The 17,776-nt window shown below is 58.6% G+C and overlaps 1 protein-coding gene across 3 annotated transcripts; it reads left to right on the top strand.

The window, feature by feature from the left end:
- The first annotated feature begins 489 nt into the window (after positions 1-489).
- Positions 490-17,530, top strand: KANSL3 (KAT8 regulatory NSL complex subunit 3). 3 transcript variants are annotated; one of them, XM_058820125.1, is made up of 21 exons: positions 490-725; positions 1,613-1,783; positions 2,639-2,729; positions 3,263-3,448; positions 3,560-3,691; positions 4,300-4,416; positions 4,821-4,922; positions 5,028-5,099; positions 5,639-5,713; positions 6,551-6,708; positions 7,175-7,238; positions 7,677-7,877; positions 8,441-8,594; positions 10,218-10,295; positions 11,192-11,380; positions 13,350-13,428; positions 14,211-14,365; positions 14,932-15,041; positions 15,635-15,857; positions 16,608-16,732; positions 17,372-17,530. In XM_058820125.1, exons 1-21 carry the CDS (start codon positions 493-495, stop codon positions 17,372-17,374), a joined length of 2,718 nt encoding a protein of 905 aa, XP_058676108.1. In that variant the 5' UTR covers positions 490-492; the 3' UTR covers positions 17,375-17,530. The 3 variants fall into 3 exon arrangements, with proteins under 3 accessions (XP_058676108.1, XP_058676107.1, XP_058676109.1); XM_058820124.1 differs by having other exon boundaries at positions 16,608-17,469; XM_058820126.1 differs by lacking the exons at positions 10,218-10,295; positions 11,192-11,380 and having other exon boundaries at positions 16,608-17,469.
- Positions 17,531-17,776: the final 246 nt, after the last annotated feature.

The raw sequence follows: 17,776 nt of genomic DNA, 5'->3' as shown, positions 1-17,776 counted from the left end.
CGGCGGCAGGTTTGTCACCACCGCAGTGCCAGCCCCAGGTGCCACCAGCCCGCTGGCCAGCAGCGCGGCGGTTGGCTCGGCGTGTCCGAGCGCCAACGGCGGGTGGCGGAGCGGGGGCTGTCACCGGTAACCGCATCCCCGAGGTGTCCCCACGCGGGACGCTCCGTGACACCCCGCGGGAGCGCGCCGCGTCCTGTGCGGGGGCTGGATGAGCCTGGAGCGTCCCTTCCCAAGGGGACATTCCTGGGGACATCCCAGGGACATTCCATGGTCCCGTGGGTTTCTTCCCACGGGGACATTCCCCGATTCCCACGAGGACATTCCGCGGGAGCGCGCCCCGCGCACGCGCACTGAGGAGGGGCGGGAGCGCGCCCCGCGCACGCACACTGAGGAGAAGCGGGGGCGCGCCGCGCGCAGGCGCACTGAGGAGGGGCGGGAGCGCGCCCCGCGCACGCGCGCTGAGGGGCGGGCGCAGGGGGCGGGGCTCCCGCCATGTCGCAGCGCGCCGGGGACCGCGATCGCGACCGGGAGCGCGAGCTGCAGTGGTCGGCCCGCAGGATGGGCACGTCGCTGCTGCTGCAGCTGTCGGCGCACGAGCGGGAGCTGGACCTGGTGTGCCTCGACCACAGCTACGCCAAGCCCTGGAGCGCGCACCCCGACGCCAGCGCCGCCCGGCCCGCGCGGCTCCTCTTCCTCACCCCGCGGAGGCACCTCGGCAGCGCCCCGTGAGAGCCCGGGCGGCGGAGGGGACGGGAGGGGGTCGGAGGGGGGGACTGGAGGGAGGCTGTGAGGGGAAAGGAGGGGGTCTTGCGAGGCTGAGGGGGAAATTGAGGGGTGTCCTGTAGGCCTAAGGTGCTTTGAGGGGAAAGGAGGGGTCCTGTGGGGCTGGGGGAGCCGTTTGGGGTCTGCAGGGTTCCTGAGGGCTGGGGAGAGGCGGGGCTGTGAGGGAGGAGCTGGGAGGTCCTGTGGGCTGGGGGTGGTCATAAGGGCGAGTGGAGGAATTGTGAGGGGGAAACTGGGGACCCTGATGGGTGAGGGGGACAGTGAGGGGTCTTGGTTTGGGTTGTCCAGAGGTCTCAGTTTAGGGTGGCATGGGGCCATGGTTTGGGGTTCCAAGGGCCCTCATTTATGGGCTCCAGCAGTCTCAGTTTGGGGCTCTAGGTTTCATGGTCCAGGATGCTTGGTTTGGGGTGTCAGGGAGATCGGTTTGGGGGTACAGAATAGGTTTAGTTAGGGGGTCCAGAGGTCTCAGTTTGGGGTGTCCAAGCACCATGGTTTGGGGTTCCAGGGGCCCTCATTTGTGGGCTCCAGCAGAATCAGTTTGGGGCTCCAGGGGCTCAGTTTTGGGGCTTAGGTTTGATGGTCCAGGATGCTTGGTTTGGGCCTTCAGGGAGATCGCTTTGGGGGTCCAAGATAGGTTTGATTTGGGGGTCCAGAGGTCTGTTTGGGGTGTCCAAAGTGCTCGGTTTGGCTGCCAGTTGGTGGCCCATCAATACCAAGATCCCTGGGTCAGTCCCACCCTGGGAGCGCTGCCCAACCCCCGGGATCCCCCAAACCCTCAGGATGCCCCCGGGGTACCCCATCCTTGCGCTCACCCCCGTGTGGGTGGCAGGGAGGCCGATGTCCCCATCGACGTGGAGACGGTGACGCCGACGCCGGTGCCGCTGTACGACAACCAGAAGGCTCGGAGCGTGATGAACGAGTGCGAGCGGCACGTCATGTTCGCCCGCACCGACGCCGACGCGCCGCCGCCGCCCGACGACTGGGAGGAGCACGTCAACAGGTGGGGAATGGGAATGGGAATAGGGGCTGGGAATGGGAATAGGGGCTGTGAGGAGCACATCAACAGGTGGGGATGTGGGAGTGGGAATAGGGGCTGGGAATAGGAATAGGGGGTGGGAATGGGAATAGGGACTGGGAGGAGCACGTCAACAGGTGGGGATGTGGGAATGGGAATAGGGGCTGGGAGGAGCACATCAACAGGTGGGGATATGGGATGGGAATGCCTGGGAATAGGGACTGGGAGGAGCACGTCAACAGGTAGGGAATGGGAATGGGAATAGGGGCTGGGAGGAGCACGTCAACAGGTGGGGATATGGGATGGGAATGCCTGGGAATAGGGACTGGGAGGAGCACATCAACAGGTGGGGATGTGGGAATGGGAATAGGGGCTGGTAATGCTTGGGAATATGGGCTGGGAGGTGCACATCAACAGGTGAGAATATGTGCTGGGAATGGGAATGTGGGCCGGGAATGCCATGGAATATGGGGTGGGAATGGGAATGTCGGCCGGGAATGCCATGGAATCCAGACTGGAAATGGCAGGAAACAGCAGGGAATCTGGGCTGGAAATGCTATGGAATCCAGGCTGGGAATGGCAGGGAAAGGCAGGAAATATGGGCTGGGAGGAGCACGTCAACAGGTGGGAATGGTGGGGAATCCAGGCTGGGAATGGCTGGGAAGGCCAGAGAATCTGGGCTGGGAATTCCAGAGAAAGGGGATCCAAGCTGGCAATTCCAGGGAACGGGAGTCCAGGCTGGGAGGAGCACATCAGCAGGTGGGGTGGCAGTTCCAGGGCAGAGGAAGCAGGAATGCTTTGGTGGGTTTGTGGGTGACCCCGCTGTGTCTGTCCCCGCAGGACGGGCTGGACCATGGCCCAGAACAAACTGTTCAACAAGATCCACAAAGCGCTGCAGTCGGACAGGCTGGCCCGCCTGGCCAACGAGGGGGTGAGAGGGGCTGGGCTCTGCCCTTGCCACAAAGCCTGGGCTGGTCAGCGTGGGAGCTGGGGCCCTGGGGTGGCCTTGAGGAGCAGGCAGCTCTGGGCTTTGTGGGTTTTGTGGGATCATAGAATGTCCTGGGCTGGAAGGATCCACTGGGATCATCAGTGCAACCCTTGGGAGCCCGGCACAGACACCCCAGAATCCAAAGGCTCCTGGAGCTCCGGCAGCCTCAGGGCTGTGCCCATTTCCTGGGCAGTGCCCAGCACTTCTGGGGACAGAACCTTTCCCAGATCCCACCCTGAGCCTGCCCTGGCCCAGCTCCAGCCATTCCCTGGGTCCTGTCCCTGGGATCAGAGCTTCCCCTTGGAAGTTGTAGGTTGTTCTGAGGGCTCCCCTCAGCCTGCTGCTCCTCAGACAGATGTTGTCCTTGCTCCAGATGTTTGTGCAGCCCACCCTGACATTTCCCTGGGGATGGGGCTGCAGTGCCATGCTTCATCCTCCTTCCCCTGAACTGTTGTTTTGGGAATTCCTCCTTGCAGGCCTGCAACGAGCCCGTGCTGAGGAGGATTGCCGTGGATAAATGTGCCCGCAGGGTGCGCCAGGCCCTGGCCAGCGTCAACTGGGACACCAAGCTCATCCAGTGGCTCCACACCACGCTGGTGGAGACCCTGAGCCTGCCCGTGCTGGCTGCATATCTGGATGCCCTGCAGACCCTCAAGGGAAAGGTGATAAAGGCAGGGGGAGGCTTGGCTGGTACAGCTGGAGAGGGGAGAGGCTGGAATTGTTTTCCCGTGGTTTGGATGTGTTTTCTCACTCCTCCTGGTCTCGGTTTGCAGATCCCTGCACTGATTGACAGGATGCTGCTCTCCTCCACGGCCAAGACAGGAGCAGCAGGGGCTGAGGCGCTGTCCCTGCTGCTCAAGAGACCCTGGGACCCAGCTGTGGGTGTCCTGTCCCATAATAAACCAGTGAGTGCCCTGGGGCTCCCATGGCAGCTTCAGTCTCCCCCTCCTCTGCCTCTGTCCTTTCCCTGGGCTCCTGTGCCCCTGATTTACACCTGAATGGAAAGGACCCAGCAGGATCATCAATCCAACCCCTGGCCCTGCACAGACACCCCAGAATCCCACCCTAGGAGCCCTGAACAGACACCTCAAAATCCACCCTGGGCATCCCTGAGAGCCCTGCACAGACACTTCAAAATCCCACCCTGGGAGCCGTGAACAGACGCCCCAAAATCCAAAGGCTCCTGGAGCTCCAGCAGCCTCGGGGCTGTGCGCATTCCCTGGGCAGTGCCCAGCACCCTCTGGGGACAGAACCTTTCCCAAATCCCACCCTGAGCCTGCCCTGGTTCAGCTCCAGCCGTTGGCTGGATCCTGTCCCTGTCCCAGGGAGCAGAGACCAGAGCTGTCCCTCAGAAGGGAGAGTCCCTTCTGTTGGAGAAATTCTCCAGGGTATCCCAAGGGAGCTTTGGCTTGGGAAGACAATTAAAGAGCTGTGCAAGTTCTTTCCCTGTGGGGCAGGGAGGCCCTTCCTGGGGGCGCTGCTGTCCCTGACAGGCTCCTGTTGGACCTTGCAGAGCAAACTGCCCGGATCCCCCCTGATCCTCATCGCCTCCTCCGGCCCTGCCAACTCCCTGTTCCCCACGTCCCGGCGGCACCGCTTCTGGCAGTCGCAGCTCTCCTGCCTGGGAAAGGTCTGTGGGGCTGGAGCTGTGGGGTTGGGTCTGTGGGGTTCCTCTGTGGGGCTGGAGATGTGGGGTTCCTCTGGGGTTCATCTGTGGGGCTGGGTCTCTGGGGTTCCTCTGTGGGGCTGGCTCTGTGGGGTTCTTCTGTGGGGCTGGGAATCTGTGGGATTCCTCTGGGGTTCTTCTGTAGGGCTGCCCTTTAAGGGCTGGATCTGTGGGCTTCCTGATGCTGTCCCCAGCCCTGCTGGCTGTTTCCGATGCTGTCCCCAGCCGTGCTGGCTGGTTCTGCCATTGTCCCCAGCCCAGCTGGCTGTCCCTGCTCTCCCCAGCCCAGCTGGATGTCCCCAGCCCCGCTGGCTGTCCCTGATGTCCCCAGCCCCGCTGGCTGTCCCTGATGTCCCTTCCCCTCGCAGGTGATCCCCATCGCCACGTCCCTGCTGAACAACGGCAGCGGGGTGGGGGTGCTGCAGTGCCTGGAGCACATGATCGGCGCCGTCAGGGGCAAGGTGGCCGAGGTGAGGACAGCAGGAGGTGCCCCCTGTGCCCCCTGCCCCCAGTGCCACCCTGGGCATCGTGCCGGTGTCTGTCCCAGCTCTCCAGCTGTGCTTTGTGTCCCACAGATCCACAACCACTTCTCGCACAAGCAGATCATCCTGATCGGGTGGAACACGGGTGCCTTGGTGGCCTGTCACGTGAGTGCCCCACTGCTCTGTGTCCTTGCTCCATCCCGGGAAGTGTCCCAGGCCAGGCAGGAGCACCTGGGACAGTGGGAGGTGTCCCTGCCATGGCAGGGGTGGGGTGGGATGGGCTCCAAGGTCCTTCCCACACCATTCCAGGGTTTTGTGATTCTCCAGAGCCCCTTGGCAGCCTCAGCTCCGGGCTGGGGTTCAGTGACTGCTGGGGTTCTCTCTGTCCCTGTGCCCATTTCAGGGCCTGGCTTTGACCTCTGTGTCATGGGCCCTCTGCAATTTGAGTCATTTAATCACTGTGTTAATTACCAAAGTGTTGCTATTAAGGTCTTTCTGTGCCTGGCAGAGCCTGGCAAAGCAGCCTTCATTCCTGGGATGTGCTGGGCTCTGGGAATGCTGCTGCCCTGGGATGGGATGGGATGTGTCCCTGCTGGACTCATCCTGCTGGGCTCTGGGGATGCTGGCTGATGGGATGTGTCCCTGCTGGGCTCTGGGGATGCTGGCTGATGGGATGTGTCCCTGACTGCTGTCTCCCTGCCCAGGTTTCTGTGATGGAATATGTCACTGCTGTCGTGTGCCTTGGCTTCCCACTGCTCACCGTGGACGGCCCCAGGGGGGTAAGGACCAGATGGAGCTGCTTGAAGAGCTCTGCTTGTCTTTTTTTGTGGAATGGTTCTTGGATAATTGGCTGATTTTTTGGGAGAATGTGGGTGTGACTGTTGTTTGGAGCAGCTGTTGCTCTCGGAGGAGGAGCTGTAGCAATCCTGGTGGGATTCTCGATCCGTGGCTGTGTGAGGAGTGCTCTGGGCTTGTCTCTGCTGTGGTGGGGGTTTGGAGCTCCTTCCTGGGGCCTGGATCCATCATTATCCGTGGCCTGGATCCCTTGTTATCCATGGCCTGTGTCCCTCCTTATCTCTGTCCTGCTCCATTATCCCTGTCCTGTGTCCCTCATTTTCTGTGTCCCTCCTTATCCCTGTCCTGGTTCCCTTATCCCTGTCCTGTGTCCCTCATTTTCTTTATCCCTGTCCTGGCTCCCTTATCTATGTCCTGTGTCCCTTGTTATTTGTGTCCCTCCTTATCCCTGTCCTGTGTCCCCCTTTATCCATGTCCTGGCTCCATTATCCCTGTCCTCTGTCCCTTGTTTTCCATGTCCTGTGTCCCTCATTATCCCTGTCCTGGTTCCTTTATCCCTGTCCTGTGTCCCTCACTTTCTGTGCCACTTCCACAGAGCCCACATTTGTCCCTTTTGGGTGTGACTGGACAGGGACTGGTGACACAGCCAGGCAGGGAAGTGGCTCCTTCCCGGGGCAGTGGAATCCCTTTGGAAGGAAAGGCTCCATTTTCTGCAGATCACACAGAATTCCCCTCTGGCCTCAGTAAATCCCTTTGGGCCTCACCCCTGGGAGCTCCTCAGCCCCATCCTGGGGTTGCAGCTCCATCCCTGCCCCTTGCAGGATGTGGACGATCCCCTGCTGGAGATGAAGACCCCGGTGCTCTTCGTCATCGGGCAGAACTCCCTGCAGTGCAACGTGGAGGCCATGGAGGATTTCAGGGAGAAGATCCGGGCAGACAACAGCTTGGTGGTGGTGGGAGGAGCAGATGACAACCTCAGGTGAGGCTCTGCCAGCTGGGCTCTGTCCTCCTGGGCATTCTGAGCAGCACCGTGGGGGTGCCAACCCCAAATCTGGTGTTGGAACAAGGTGGGAGTTGCATGGGAATACTCCAGACTTGTGTGTGATGGGGATAACTGCAGGAAAAACCTGTATGGGAACGGGCCTGACCTAGGGCTGGGCTCAATTTAGGGCTGGGCTCGATTTAGGGCTGCACCCAGCAGCACAGAGAAGCTTCTGGAGCATCACAGGAGGCAGGGATCTCTAGCAGTGAAAATCCATCAGGGAGAGGAAAAAAAAAACCCCTTAAACTGACCCTGGGTATGAAGGCAGAGCCCTGAAATGTCAGGTTGGCTTTGCAAAATACTTTGGGGAGTTGCAGGAAGGATCTTTGTCCTCATCAGGTGAAGAAGGATGCTCGTGGAAAAGTGTGGATTTCCATCTGGTTTTGTTCTTTTTTTCCCCCAGGATAAGCAAAGCCAAAAAGAAGGCAGAAGGCCTGACCCAGAGCATGGTGGACAGGTGCATCCAGGTACCCACAGGGATCAGGAGAAGGAAGGAGGCAGTGCTGGAGTGTCCCAGGTTACAGCAGGGCTGGGCTGGATTGGATTGGAGGGAATCTTCTCCTCAGGGGGGTTTGGAAGGGAGGTGTGAGATCCTGGGGGTGCCCCTTAACCTGAGCAGTTTCCTGAGTGTCCCAGCACATCTGCTTGGGGAAACAGCAGCATTTTGGGAGAAACCACTGTGATTTTTTTTCCCACAAGTCCTAAATCAGTGCTTTGTGGGCTTCACTGAGAAATCCACATCTCTCTGTGAGCTTTTGGGGGTTTCCTGCAGAATTCCAAACCCACAGATCCTCACCCACGTACCCCCTTGGGAATGCCTCATTTCCTTGCTTGGAGCTTTGGAGATCCATCGCTCAGACACCTGCCCAGCCCTGAATGCCGGTGTTTCTCCCCAAAATCCCCAGGATGAGATTGCAGACTTCCTGACAGGGGTGCTGACCCGTGCCGAGAGCCACTCGGGCTCGGAGCCGCGCGACCTGGACGCCGAGAGGAAGAAGAAGCCCCGCGAGTGCAGCAGGAGGGACCTGTCCTTCGAGCTGCCCGAGAGGAGCAGCAGGCCCGCCTCCCCTGCGGCCAAAGTGCCAGCCTCACCCTCGGGCTCCGAGGTGGGGGCTCTTCCCAGCCTGATGCCAGCTGGGGGTGGGCACAGAGGGGGGTTTGGGCCGCCAGAATGTCCCAGATCTGTGCTGAGGGAGGTGGGAGGGTACCCAGGGGATGTGGCCTCAGAAAAGAGGTTTAGGTGAGAGATTTGGAAAATTAAATCCCTCAAATCCATGCTGAGCTTTGGGGAGTAGAGAGTGAGAGGGTACCTGGGGAATGTGGCCTCAGGAATAGGTTTAGGTGAGAGATTTGGAAAATTAAATCCCCAAATCTGTGCTGAGCTTTGGGAGAGGGAGGTGAGAGGATACCCAGGGCCTCAGGGCAGCTTTAGATGAGAGATTTGGGAAAATTGTCTCATGGGAAGCTTTGGCACAGGCTGGTGGAGTCACCACCCTGGGGTGTTCAAAGCACAGCTGGGCGTGGCCCTGGGCACAGGGCTTGGTGGTGACAATGGCACTTGATCCTGAAGGTCTTTCTCAGCCTTTAAACTCCCAGATTCTCACAGAGAGGGGAATGAGTGCCCAGGGTGCCCCAGCAGCCTGGGCTGAGTGTCCGTCTGTCCCTGCAGGACCTGTCCAGCGTGTCCAGCAGCCCCACGTCCAGCCCCAAGGCCAAGGTGGCCGCGCTGGCGCTGCCCAAGCCCAGCCAGGTGTGCCCCACGCAGCTGCAGAGGAGGCAGGTGCCCAGGCCTGACCCTGTCCTGAGCCACAAGCAGGCACAAGGTAACTCCTGCACCTTCCCCACCCTTCCAGCTGCTGCAATTTGAGTTTTGTCTCTCTGGACCTGTGCAGGGTTTTATTTCTCTGTCCCGTGCAGTTTGGGTTCTCTCTCTCTCTGGACCTGTGCAGGATTTTCTTTTCTCTGTCCTGTGCAATTTTGGGTTTTCTCTCTCTGGACCTGTGTAGGTTTTTATTTTCTCTGTCCTGTGCAGTTTTGGGTTCTCTCTCTCTCTGGACCTGTGCAGGGTTTTATTTTCTCTGTCCTGTGCAGTTTTGGGTTCTCTCTCTCTCTGGACCTGTGCAGGGTTTTATTTTCTCTGTCCTGTGCAATTTTGGGTTTTCTCTCTCTGGACCTGTGTAGGGTTTTGTTTTCTCTGTCCTGTTCAATTTTGGGTTCTCTCTCTCTCTGGACCTGTGCAGGATTTTCTTTTCTCTGTCCTGTGTTGAATTCCAAGCTCCTCATGGCAGCTTTCTCTGCAGCTGAGCTCCTGTCTCTGCTGGAGGGTTGGAATTGGGTTGGAATTGGGTTTCTGCAGCTTCTGGAGCCTTGCTGCTGTTGGAAATGGGAAGGATTCTGTCTCTGGCTGACCCTGTAGCCATGTGCTCTGATCCTTTTGGGACACCCAGGGCTGGTGTCTCCTTCAGGGCTGCCTGGGGACACCCTGAAGGTGGTCAGGAGATGCTTGAGGCTGTTGAATTGAGGTGGAAGCTGAGATTTGGGGAGTTCCAGAACCATCCTTTGAAAAACCTGCTGTGGAGAAGGAACCAGCTTGAGCTGTGGGGTTTTGTGGTTTTGTATAAAAACGTTGAGTTTGGTGAACTTTGGCAGTTCAGGGAGTGCTTTTGTGGCTGAAGATCCCTCCTGGCAAACTCCAGCAGCACCTGGGGGATGGCTCTGCATCCTCCTTTCCTTCCTTGCTGTGCTCAGGACAGACCTGGACAGGTGTCACCTGCAGCTGTGACCCTGCACATCCACCATTGTCACCTGCAGCTGTGACCCTGCACATCCACCATTGTCACCTGCAGCAGTGTCACCTGCAGCTGTGACCCTGCACATCCCTCCTGGCTCAGGGATGGGCTCCAGGGGGAAGCTGGAGCTTGGATCTGCCCTCATTCCTCAGCCCAGGGATTGAAGGGTTGTGCTCCTGAGGGAGGCACTTCCCAGGTGACACAGGGGACGCAGGAGCTGTGTCCTGGTGCCTGGTTTGATTTGGAATAAAACCAGGAGTAGTAATTCTTGGTGCTTGGTTTTGTCAGGAGTGCTGTGGTGATTCCCAGTGCCTGGTTCTGTCAGGAATGCTGAGGTGATTCCTGGTGCCTGATTTTCTTGGGAATGCCATGATGATTCCCATCTGGAGCTGTTCAGGGCCCTCCTGGCTCTCATCTCCAGCTGCTCTCAGGTCCTTGGCTCAGCCCAGCCCAGCCCAGCCCAGCGCTGTTCTCTCTCCATCCCCCTGGCTGTGTCAGGCTCTCTGTTGGAATGAGCCCCCCCAGGATGTGCTCCCACAGCTGGATCTGTCCTGTCTGGAGCTCTGCCTGCTCCAGGGTCCCCTCTCAGTGTCCCCAGAGCTCCTGTGCCCTGCAGAGCCTGGCTGTGATCCTGTGATTCTCTCTGATTCATTTCAGCTCACTTTGCTGCTTTTCTGAAACAAAACATGCTGGTGAGGAAAGCTCTTCCTCCTGGCACCTCCTCCTGTCTCCTTGGTGAGTATCTCCTCACTGGCTCTGCCTGTCTGCCTCCTTCTCTCTGTCTCTGCTGCCTTCCTCCATCATCCTCCTCTTCCTCTGGGGCTGTGTCCCTGGTGTGTCCCCTCGTCCCCTTGTCCCCTGCTTTGTGCTTCTCTGCTCCTTGGAGCTCCAGCTCAGGGCCCTCTTTGCCAGCACAGATCTCAGGCTTTGCTGAGCTCCTCCTGGATAAATCTCAGCTTTGCTGAGCTCCTCCTGCTCCTCCTGGATAAATCTCAGCTTTGCTGAGCTCCTCCTGCTCCTCCTGGATAAATCTCAGCTTTGCTGAGCTCCTCCTGCTCCTCCTGGATAAATCTCAGGCTTTGCTGATGGATCCTTGATAGCCTTGGGAAGGTTCTGATGGATCAGGGATGGCCTTGGGAAAGTGGTGATGGATCAGGGATGGCTTTGGGAAGGTTCTGATGGATCAGGGATGGCTTTGGGAAGGTTCTGATGGATCAGGAATGACTTTGGGAAGGCTCTGATGGATCAGGAATGGCTTTGGAAAGGTTCTGATGGATGCTTTGCTGCTGCACCTCCTTGGCTTTGCTTGGTGCCTCTCAAACCCTGCCCAGCTCCTGGAGGGGACCTGGGGGATCCTCTGTGCTGGAGCTGCAGCTCTGACCCTCTGTGCTGCAAACCTTCCCCTTGTCCCTCCCTGGCCAGCAGGGCTGCTGAGGGGCTCACCCAGGATTTTGGGGTGCAAATGCCCCTGTGGGGCTGAGGCAGCTGTGCAGAACCTGGCAGCGCATCCTGCTCTGGGCTCTCAGAGGGTTCCTGTGCAGGCTGGCACAGAGGAGCTGTGCATGGGCACGTTCCCCTCCTGGCACCCCGAGCACCCCGGGCACTCCAGGAGCCCCTTCTGTGTCCCCCAGTGCCAGCAGCCCCCCAGCCCTCGGAGGGGGCTCACAGAGGTGATGGCAGAGAGCAGCTGAAGAGGCAGCAGAGCCCCAGCCCGAGCCCTGCGTGCACCAAGGCCTCCAAACGAGCCAAAATCAAGGTGACCATTGTGTCCCACGGCGATGCCACGGGCACCGGAGCAGCCCTGAGCACCCAGGCTGAAAGTGAGTTGGCACCTGGCTGTGGCACTGCAGGGCCTGCTGGGGGGAGCTGTGCTTTGCTAGGCCTGGCTTTAGCTTAGTCTTGGGTTTAGCTTAGCCCTGCTGTGTGCTGGGCCCTGCTGTGTCCCGGGCCCTGCTGTGTCCTTGGCCCTGCTGTGTCCTTGGCCCTGCTTTGTGCTGGGCCCTGCTTTGTCTCCTGGGCCCTGCTGTGTCCCGGCCCTGCTGTGTCCCGGGCCCTGCTGTGTCCCAGCCCTGCTGTGTCCTTGGCCCTGCTGTGTCCCAGCCCTGCTGTGTCCTTGGCCCTGCTGTGTCCCAGCCCTGCTGTGTCCCGGCCCTGCTGTGTCCCAGCCCTGCTGTGTCCCGGGCCCTGCTGTGTCCTGGGCCCTGCTGTGTCCCGGCCCTGCTGTGTCCTTGGCCCTGCTGTGTCCTTGGCCCTGCTGTGTCCTTGGCCCTGCTTTGTGCTGGGCCCTGCTTTGTCTCCTGGGCCCTGCTGTGTCCCAGCCCTGCTGTGTCCTGGGCCCTGCTGTGTCCCGGGCCCTGCTGTGTCCCGGCCCTGCTGTGTCCTTGGCCCTGCTGTGTCCTTGGCCCTGCTGTGTCCTTGGCCCTGCTGTGTCCTTGGCCCTGCTGTGTCCCGGGCCCTGCTGTGTGCTGGGCCCTGCTGTGTGCTGGGCCCTGCTGTGTCCTTGGCCCTGCTGTGTCCTTGGCCCTGCTGTGTCCTTGGCCCTGCTGTGTCCCGGGCCCTGCTATGTCCCGGGCCCTGCTGTGTCCTGCGCCCTGCTTTTTGGAGGATTTAGCTGCAGGGAAATGTGGACACTCCAGGTGTGAGTGGCTTGGCAGGAGCCGTTCGTTTTTCCACGGCCTTGGAAACAGCCTGGAGCTGGGAGGGGATCCTGCACCTCCCTCTGGTCAGGCACCTTCCTCTGGAGGCCTGGAGCTGCTGCTGGGGACAGGATGGATACTGGAGCTGCTGGGAGCAGGGTTCTGGTTCTGCTGGGTTCTGGTGCTGCTGGTCCTGCTGGGAGCAGGGTTCTGGTCCTGCTGGGAGCAGGGTTCTGGTGTTACTGGGAGCAGGGTGCTGGTGTTACTGGGAGCAGGGTGCTGGTGCTGCTGGTCCTGCTGGACCCCTCTCTCCATGTTCCTCTCCCCTTGACCCTGCTGCTGCCTGAGGGATCGTGGTGAAGCTGCTCCCTCTGTGCCCTCCAGATCCCCCACCCAGCTGAGCTGCTCCCCCTGGGCTGGAGTGTGCCAGGCACCCCTGGGATCCCCATCCCAGCAAATCCCAGCAAATCCCATCCTGCCTCTGCACCTGGAAAATGCCCAGGAGGAGCTGCTGGGCTCCATCTTCCTGCCACAGGACACAAATCCACATCCTTCTGGAAGGTTTCGCTTCATCTTCTGGCAGCTTTGAAAAGCTCTGCTTTCCACAATCAATCTTTTTAATTTTAGTTTTTAATTTTCCCAACTTTACTTCTTTCCACAGAAAGGAAATGAGTTGCAGAAGTAGACATGAACCCAAACGAGAGTTGCCTCTTTGCCAGGAGGAATGCACAAGGAAGGAATGCAGTTGTATCTATCCCCCAGTGCTGCAATAAACAAGTGAACAAATTCCGTGGCTTGTCGCATCCCTGTGTATTTTGTAAAGTGTCTTGAAGCAAGAATCCTTACAAAATCCTTACAAAATCACCCAGATCCCAGCAATCCATCCATGGAACATGAGGGGAATAGTGGAGAGAACCTTGAGGAGAGAGATTTGCCTTTGGTGGCAGGGCCTGAGGTTCCTCAGGGATTTTGGGAGGTGATCCCTTCCCTCCTGCCTCTGCAATTCCCTATTTCCTGTGTTCTAACTGGATTTTGCTCCTCCCAGTCTGGGATTCCTGCAGGAGATGCTCTGGGAGCTGGCTGGGGACTGGAAAAGGGGACCCCAGAGGGTTTGTGGGCACAGGAGCTGAGCTTTGTCCCTTTTTTTTTGCAGTTGTGTCCGGGAAGCCGCTGCCCCTGGGCCAGGCCGTGCCCAGCACCAAGGAGCTCTCGGGGCTGCTCTCCACCCCCAAGTGAGTGGCAATTGGGGATTTTGGGGTCTTTCTGTCCTGCATGTGGAGCTTTCTGCCATGGGGGAGGCTCTGGGGCTCCTGGAAGTTCCATTGGGGCCTGGGAGTGGAGGTGCTGTGGCTGTGGCTGCTGTGCTCTCCCACCCTCAGGTTTGTTTCTCTCTCTTTGTGGTGGCTTTGGCAGAAGTTCTGTCTTTAAGTTCTGTCTGGTTTCAAGTAAATAAAATTTATTTTATATATATATTATATTTTATAATATATAATATATATTATATATTTATATATTATATATTATGTATGATATATATTATGAAGAGCTGGTTTCAAGTAAATAAAAATTATTTTATAAATAAAAAATATATAATATACATATATAATATATATTCTATATAAAGTATATATTATATATATCTATATGTATATAAATATATATAATATGTATTTGTATACATATAAAATATATATTATATATATACATTTTTAATATATATATGAAATTTAAAATTATTTATTAAATTAAAATTTAAATAAATAAAAAGTGGGCTTTAGGCAGGGACAGTGCCCTGCAGGCTCAGTGCCTTTGGGGCAGGGTGACCCTGGGAGCTGAACACAGCCACCAAATTCTCTCCCACTTTGGCAATCCTTGGATTTGGCTGCTGCCCTGGAAGCCTGTGTTGGAACTGATGATGTTTAGGCTTTTTCCCAGCCCTGGCTGTGCGGTCAGTGCCGGCTCTCCGTGCCAGCTCTGTGCCAGCCCTCAGCGGGCTCTCGCCCTTCCCTTGCAGGCTGAGCTCCGGCCCCGAGGCCTCCCTGAGCCCGGCCCAGCCCGGCCTCCCCAGCAGCGGCAGCGGCTCCGCCCCCAGCGCCTTCCACGCCCTGCAGAGCCGGCTGGTGGCCAGCGGTGGGCACGGCCTGCCCGCCCCGCCCGCCGCGCTGCCAGGTACGGGAGAGGGGCTCACCGGGGCTGGGGAGCCTCGGGGGGCTTGGGAAAGGGTCTGTTCCCAGAGGGGAGCCTCGGGGGGCTTGGGAAGGGGTCTGTTCCCAAAGGGGAGCCTCTGGGGGGCTTGGGAAAGGGTCTGTTCCCAAAGGGGAGGGGGTTTGGGAAAGGGTCTGTTCCCAAAGGGGAGCCTCTGGGGGGCTTGGGAAGGGGTCTGTTCCCAAAGGGGAGGAGTTTGGGGTGGGATTTGTGAAAGGTTCTGTCTCCAGAGGGTGCTGGGCACTGCCCAGGGAATGGGCACAGCCCCGAGGCTGCCAGAGCTCCAGGAGCCTTTGGATTTTGGGGTGTCTGTGCAGGGTCCCAGGGTGGATTTTGGGGTGTCTGTAGGGCTCCCAGGGCTGGATTGGATGATGCCAGTGGGTCCCTTCACACTCAGGACATTCCCTGATCCCATAACCGGGCTGTGGGAGGGTCCCCAGTGCCCTCAGCTTGAAGAACAGCTCTGCAGCCCCAGAATTCGGTGCTGGTGACCCCTCCCAGGCTGACCCTGTCCTTGCCTGGGTTTTCAGGAGCAGCCTCTGCCAGCAGCCTGCTCCAGGGGCTGAGCTTCAGCCTGCAGGACATGGGCACCAAGGCCTCCAGCCTGGCCCCCAGCACGGCCACCGGCTCCCCTGTGCAGGTGAGGAGCCCCTGGAGAGCCCACGGGGCAGGGGAGGCTCTGGATGGGAGACCAGGGCTGGCTCTGGGTGCTCCTGAGGGGCTCTGTGGGGAGCTGTGTGTGTGCAGGGAGGGGTCAGTGGGAAAAGCCACTCTGGGAACCCTCAGGGTCCCACTCAGAGTTCCAGGAGGGATCAGTGCTCATTCCCTGGGATCAGTGCTCATTCCCTGGGAAAAGCCACCCTGGTACCTCTCAGGGTCCCACTTTGTCCCACTCAGAGTTCCAGGCTGGGAAGGACAAATCCCCCAGAACCAGCCCTGCCTGGAGAAGTGTGGGGACCCCCAAAGGTTCTGCTGGAGAGGGGAGTGGCCATCCCAGCCTGGCCTGGGCCTGAAGAGCTCAGGGCTGACTCTGTCCTTGCAGAGCTCAGCCTGGCCTTGCAGGAGCTCAGTTTTGCTCTCTCTCCCTGCAGAGCTCAGTTTGCCCTCTCTCCCTGCAGAGCTCAGCTGTGCCCTCTATCCCTGCAGGGCTCAGTTTGCCCTCTCTCCCTGCAGGGCTCAGCTCCCAAGGCCCCTGCAGCCCTGCAGAGCTCAGTTTGCCCTCTCTCCCTGCAGAGCTCAGCCCTCAAGGCCCCTGCAGCCCTGCAGAGCCTGGCTGCCCTCAGCACAGACTCCCCGGGCCCCGTGGTTCGCACCATCCCCGTGGCCGCCTCGCTGGCGCTGGGCGCCTCGGCCGGCAGCAAGCCCACGGCCATCCAGCAGCTGCTGAGCAATGGGGGGCTGGCCAAGCTGGCCAGCAGCCTGCCAGGGCTGGCCCACATCTCCAACCAGGCTGCAGGTCAGTGCCACACACGGGGGGTTATTTACACGCACCAACGGGACGGGGCTGCTGCTGAACGCGCCTCGAGCTGTTGGATTTTCCAGCATCGCTCTCATTCCATGGTTATGACAATGGGAGGATGCCAGCAGCTCACGTCCCAGGCAGCAGGCCAAAAAACTTCATGTTACAACTCACTTTATAAACTTCTTGACCAATCCCACAAAGCAAAGGCACACTGATAGTATTTATATCTGTATAGTATATATTCTATATTGACAGTAGTTCCATCCAGTCACCATGAGCACAGGTACCTTTGGTTAAACAATGCTTGCTGATTTTGAATACAATCCCTGCTTGTGAGCCTCAACACACAGAGCTCCATTATTAAGCTTTAACCTTCCTAATATCTCACTAGATAAACTTTTGTAGCTTAGAGAGCTATTCAGACAAGCATTAATACACAGACCATTATTCTATTTGTGCTTTTCCACTGTTTAAATAATTCTTCTGCTGACCAGTCTCATGGCTGTGCTTAGCTCTGCTCACAGTTCTGCTGTCTCTGAGGCCTTTTGCAGCTTTCCCAAACCCTCTGGTTTTGTGGATTCCCACACGGAGGGAGGGAGGGAGGTGCTGCTGGTGCCTGGAGCTTTTGTCCCAAAGCTCCTCCTGCTCTGTGGGCTGGTGCTCCCCAAGAGGCCCCTCTGAGCCCTGTTTGGAGGTGGCCTCCACCATCCCTGTGTCTCAGGAACGTCTCTGTGTGCTCTGCAGGCCTCAAGGCGCCGGCCACCATCACGGTGACACTGCGGGGACAGCCCGGCCGCGTGGGCACCCTGGGCCAGGCAGGGCTGGCCACGGCTCAGCCCCAGCTGGAGGAGCAGCCCCAGGGCCCTCAGGTAAGGGGGACGCCTCTCCTTGCTCACCTGGGCAGCTCCCGGCCCTGCCAGGGGTGGGGTGTGAGGAGGGGGTGACAGGAGCCAGGGCGTTGTCACTGTGTCACTGTGTCTTGGGGTTTGATTGTCCTTGATCCCGTGGAATCCTGGGATGGTTTGGGCTGAGAGGGACCTCAAATCCCACCCAGGGACCTCAAATCCCACCCAGTCCCCTTTTTGGGGCTGAAAGGGACCTTAAATCCCTCACAGTGCCCTTTTTGGGCTCAAAGGGACCTCAAATCCCACCCAGTGCCCTTTTTGGGGGTGAAAGGGACCTCAAATCCCACCCAGGGCCCTTCTTGGGTTTAAAGGTGTCCTGGGTGTCTGGGTGCCCTGGCAGTGGAGCTGTGCCAGTCTGGGTGCTGGATTTGGGTGTCCTGGCAGTGGAGCAGTCCCAGTTTGGGATCTTGGGGCTCTGGGTGCCCTGGCAGTGGAGCTGTGCCAGTCTGGGTGCTGGGTTTGGGTGTCCTGGCAGTGGAGCAGTCCCAGTTTGGGCATTGTGGTTGCCCTGCCTGGGCTGAGCCCGGCTCAGGGTGGGGGCTCTGCAGCCCAGGATGTCCCCAGGATGTCCCCATGGCACTGACCCTGTCCCCTTGTCCGCAGTGAGCACCACGGAGCCCCGGTGCTGTGGGAGCCTGGCTGTGGCACTGCCCAGGCTGCCCTGTGCCAGCCTGGCACCTCCAGGACACTCTGGGGACATTTTGGGGCACTTTGTGGGGCCGGCCAGCAGCAGCCACGCTGTCCTAGGGGCTGTGGGGACCCCCAGAATTCCTGGAGGGGGGGAATGGGGGGGTGTTTTTCTGGATTTGTTGCTGTTTAATTAAAAAATTCCTTTTTTTAATTTTTTTTTTTTAATTTTGTTGGGCTTTTGGACTGAGATGGTTTTTGTTGGGGGTGGATTTTGTGAGTGCTGAAGGATCCATGGAAGGATCCACACTGGGGCAGCTCCCTGAAATAATCAGAGAATCCTGGAATCTCCTGGGTGGCAAGGGACCCACTGGGATCATC

Source organism: Ammospiza caudacuta, chromosome 26 (assembly GCF_027887145.1).
Source record: "Ammospiza caudacuta isolate bAmmCau1 chromosome 26, bAmmCau1.pri, whole genome shotgun sequence".
NCBI classification, from domain to species: Eukaryota; Metazoa; Chordata; class Aves; order Passeriformes; family Passerellidae; genus Ammospiza; species Ammospiza caudacuta.
This window is presented reverse-complemented; position numbering and strand designations above follow the sequence as displayed.

Bases quoted from the DNA above. Each gene is read 5' to 3' on its own strand.
- KANSL3 (XM_058820124.1), top strand. From the start codon at position 493: ATGTCGCAGCGCGCCGGGGACCGCGATCGCGACCGGGAGCGCGAGCTG. The intron at 7,878-8,440 runs GTGGGGGCTCTT...CTGTCCCTGCAG, and splicing joins CCTCACCCTCGGGCTCCGAG to GACCTGTCCAGCGTGTCCAG. The intron at 8,595-10,217 runs GTAACTCCTGCA...GATTCATTTCAG, and splicing joins GAGCCACAAGCAGGCACAAG to CTCACTTTGCTGCTTTTCTG.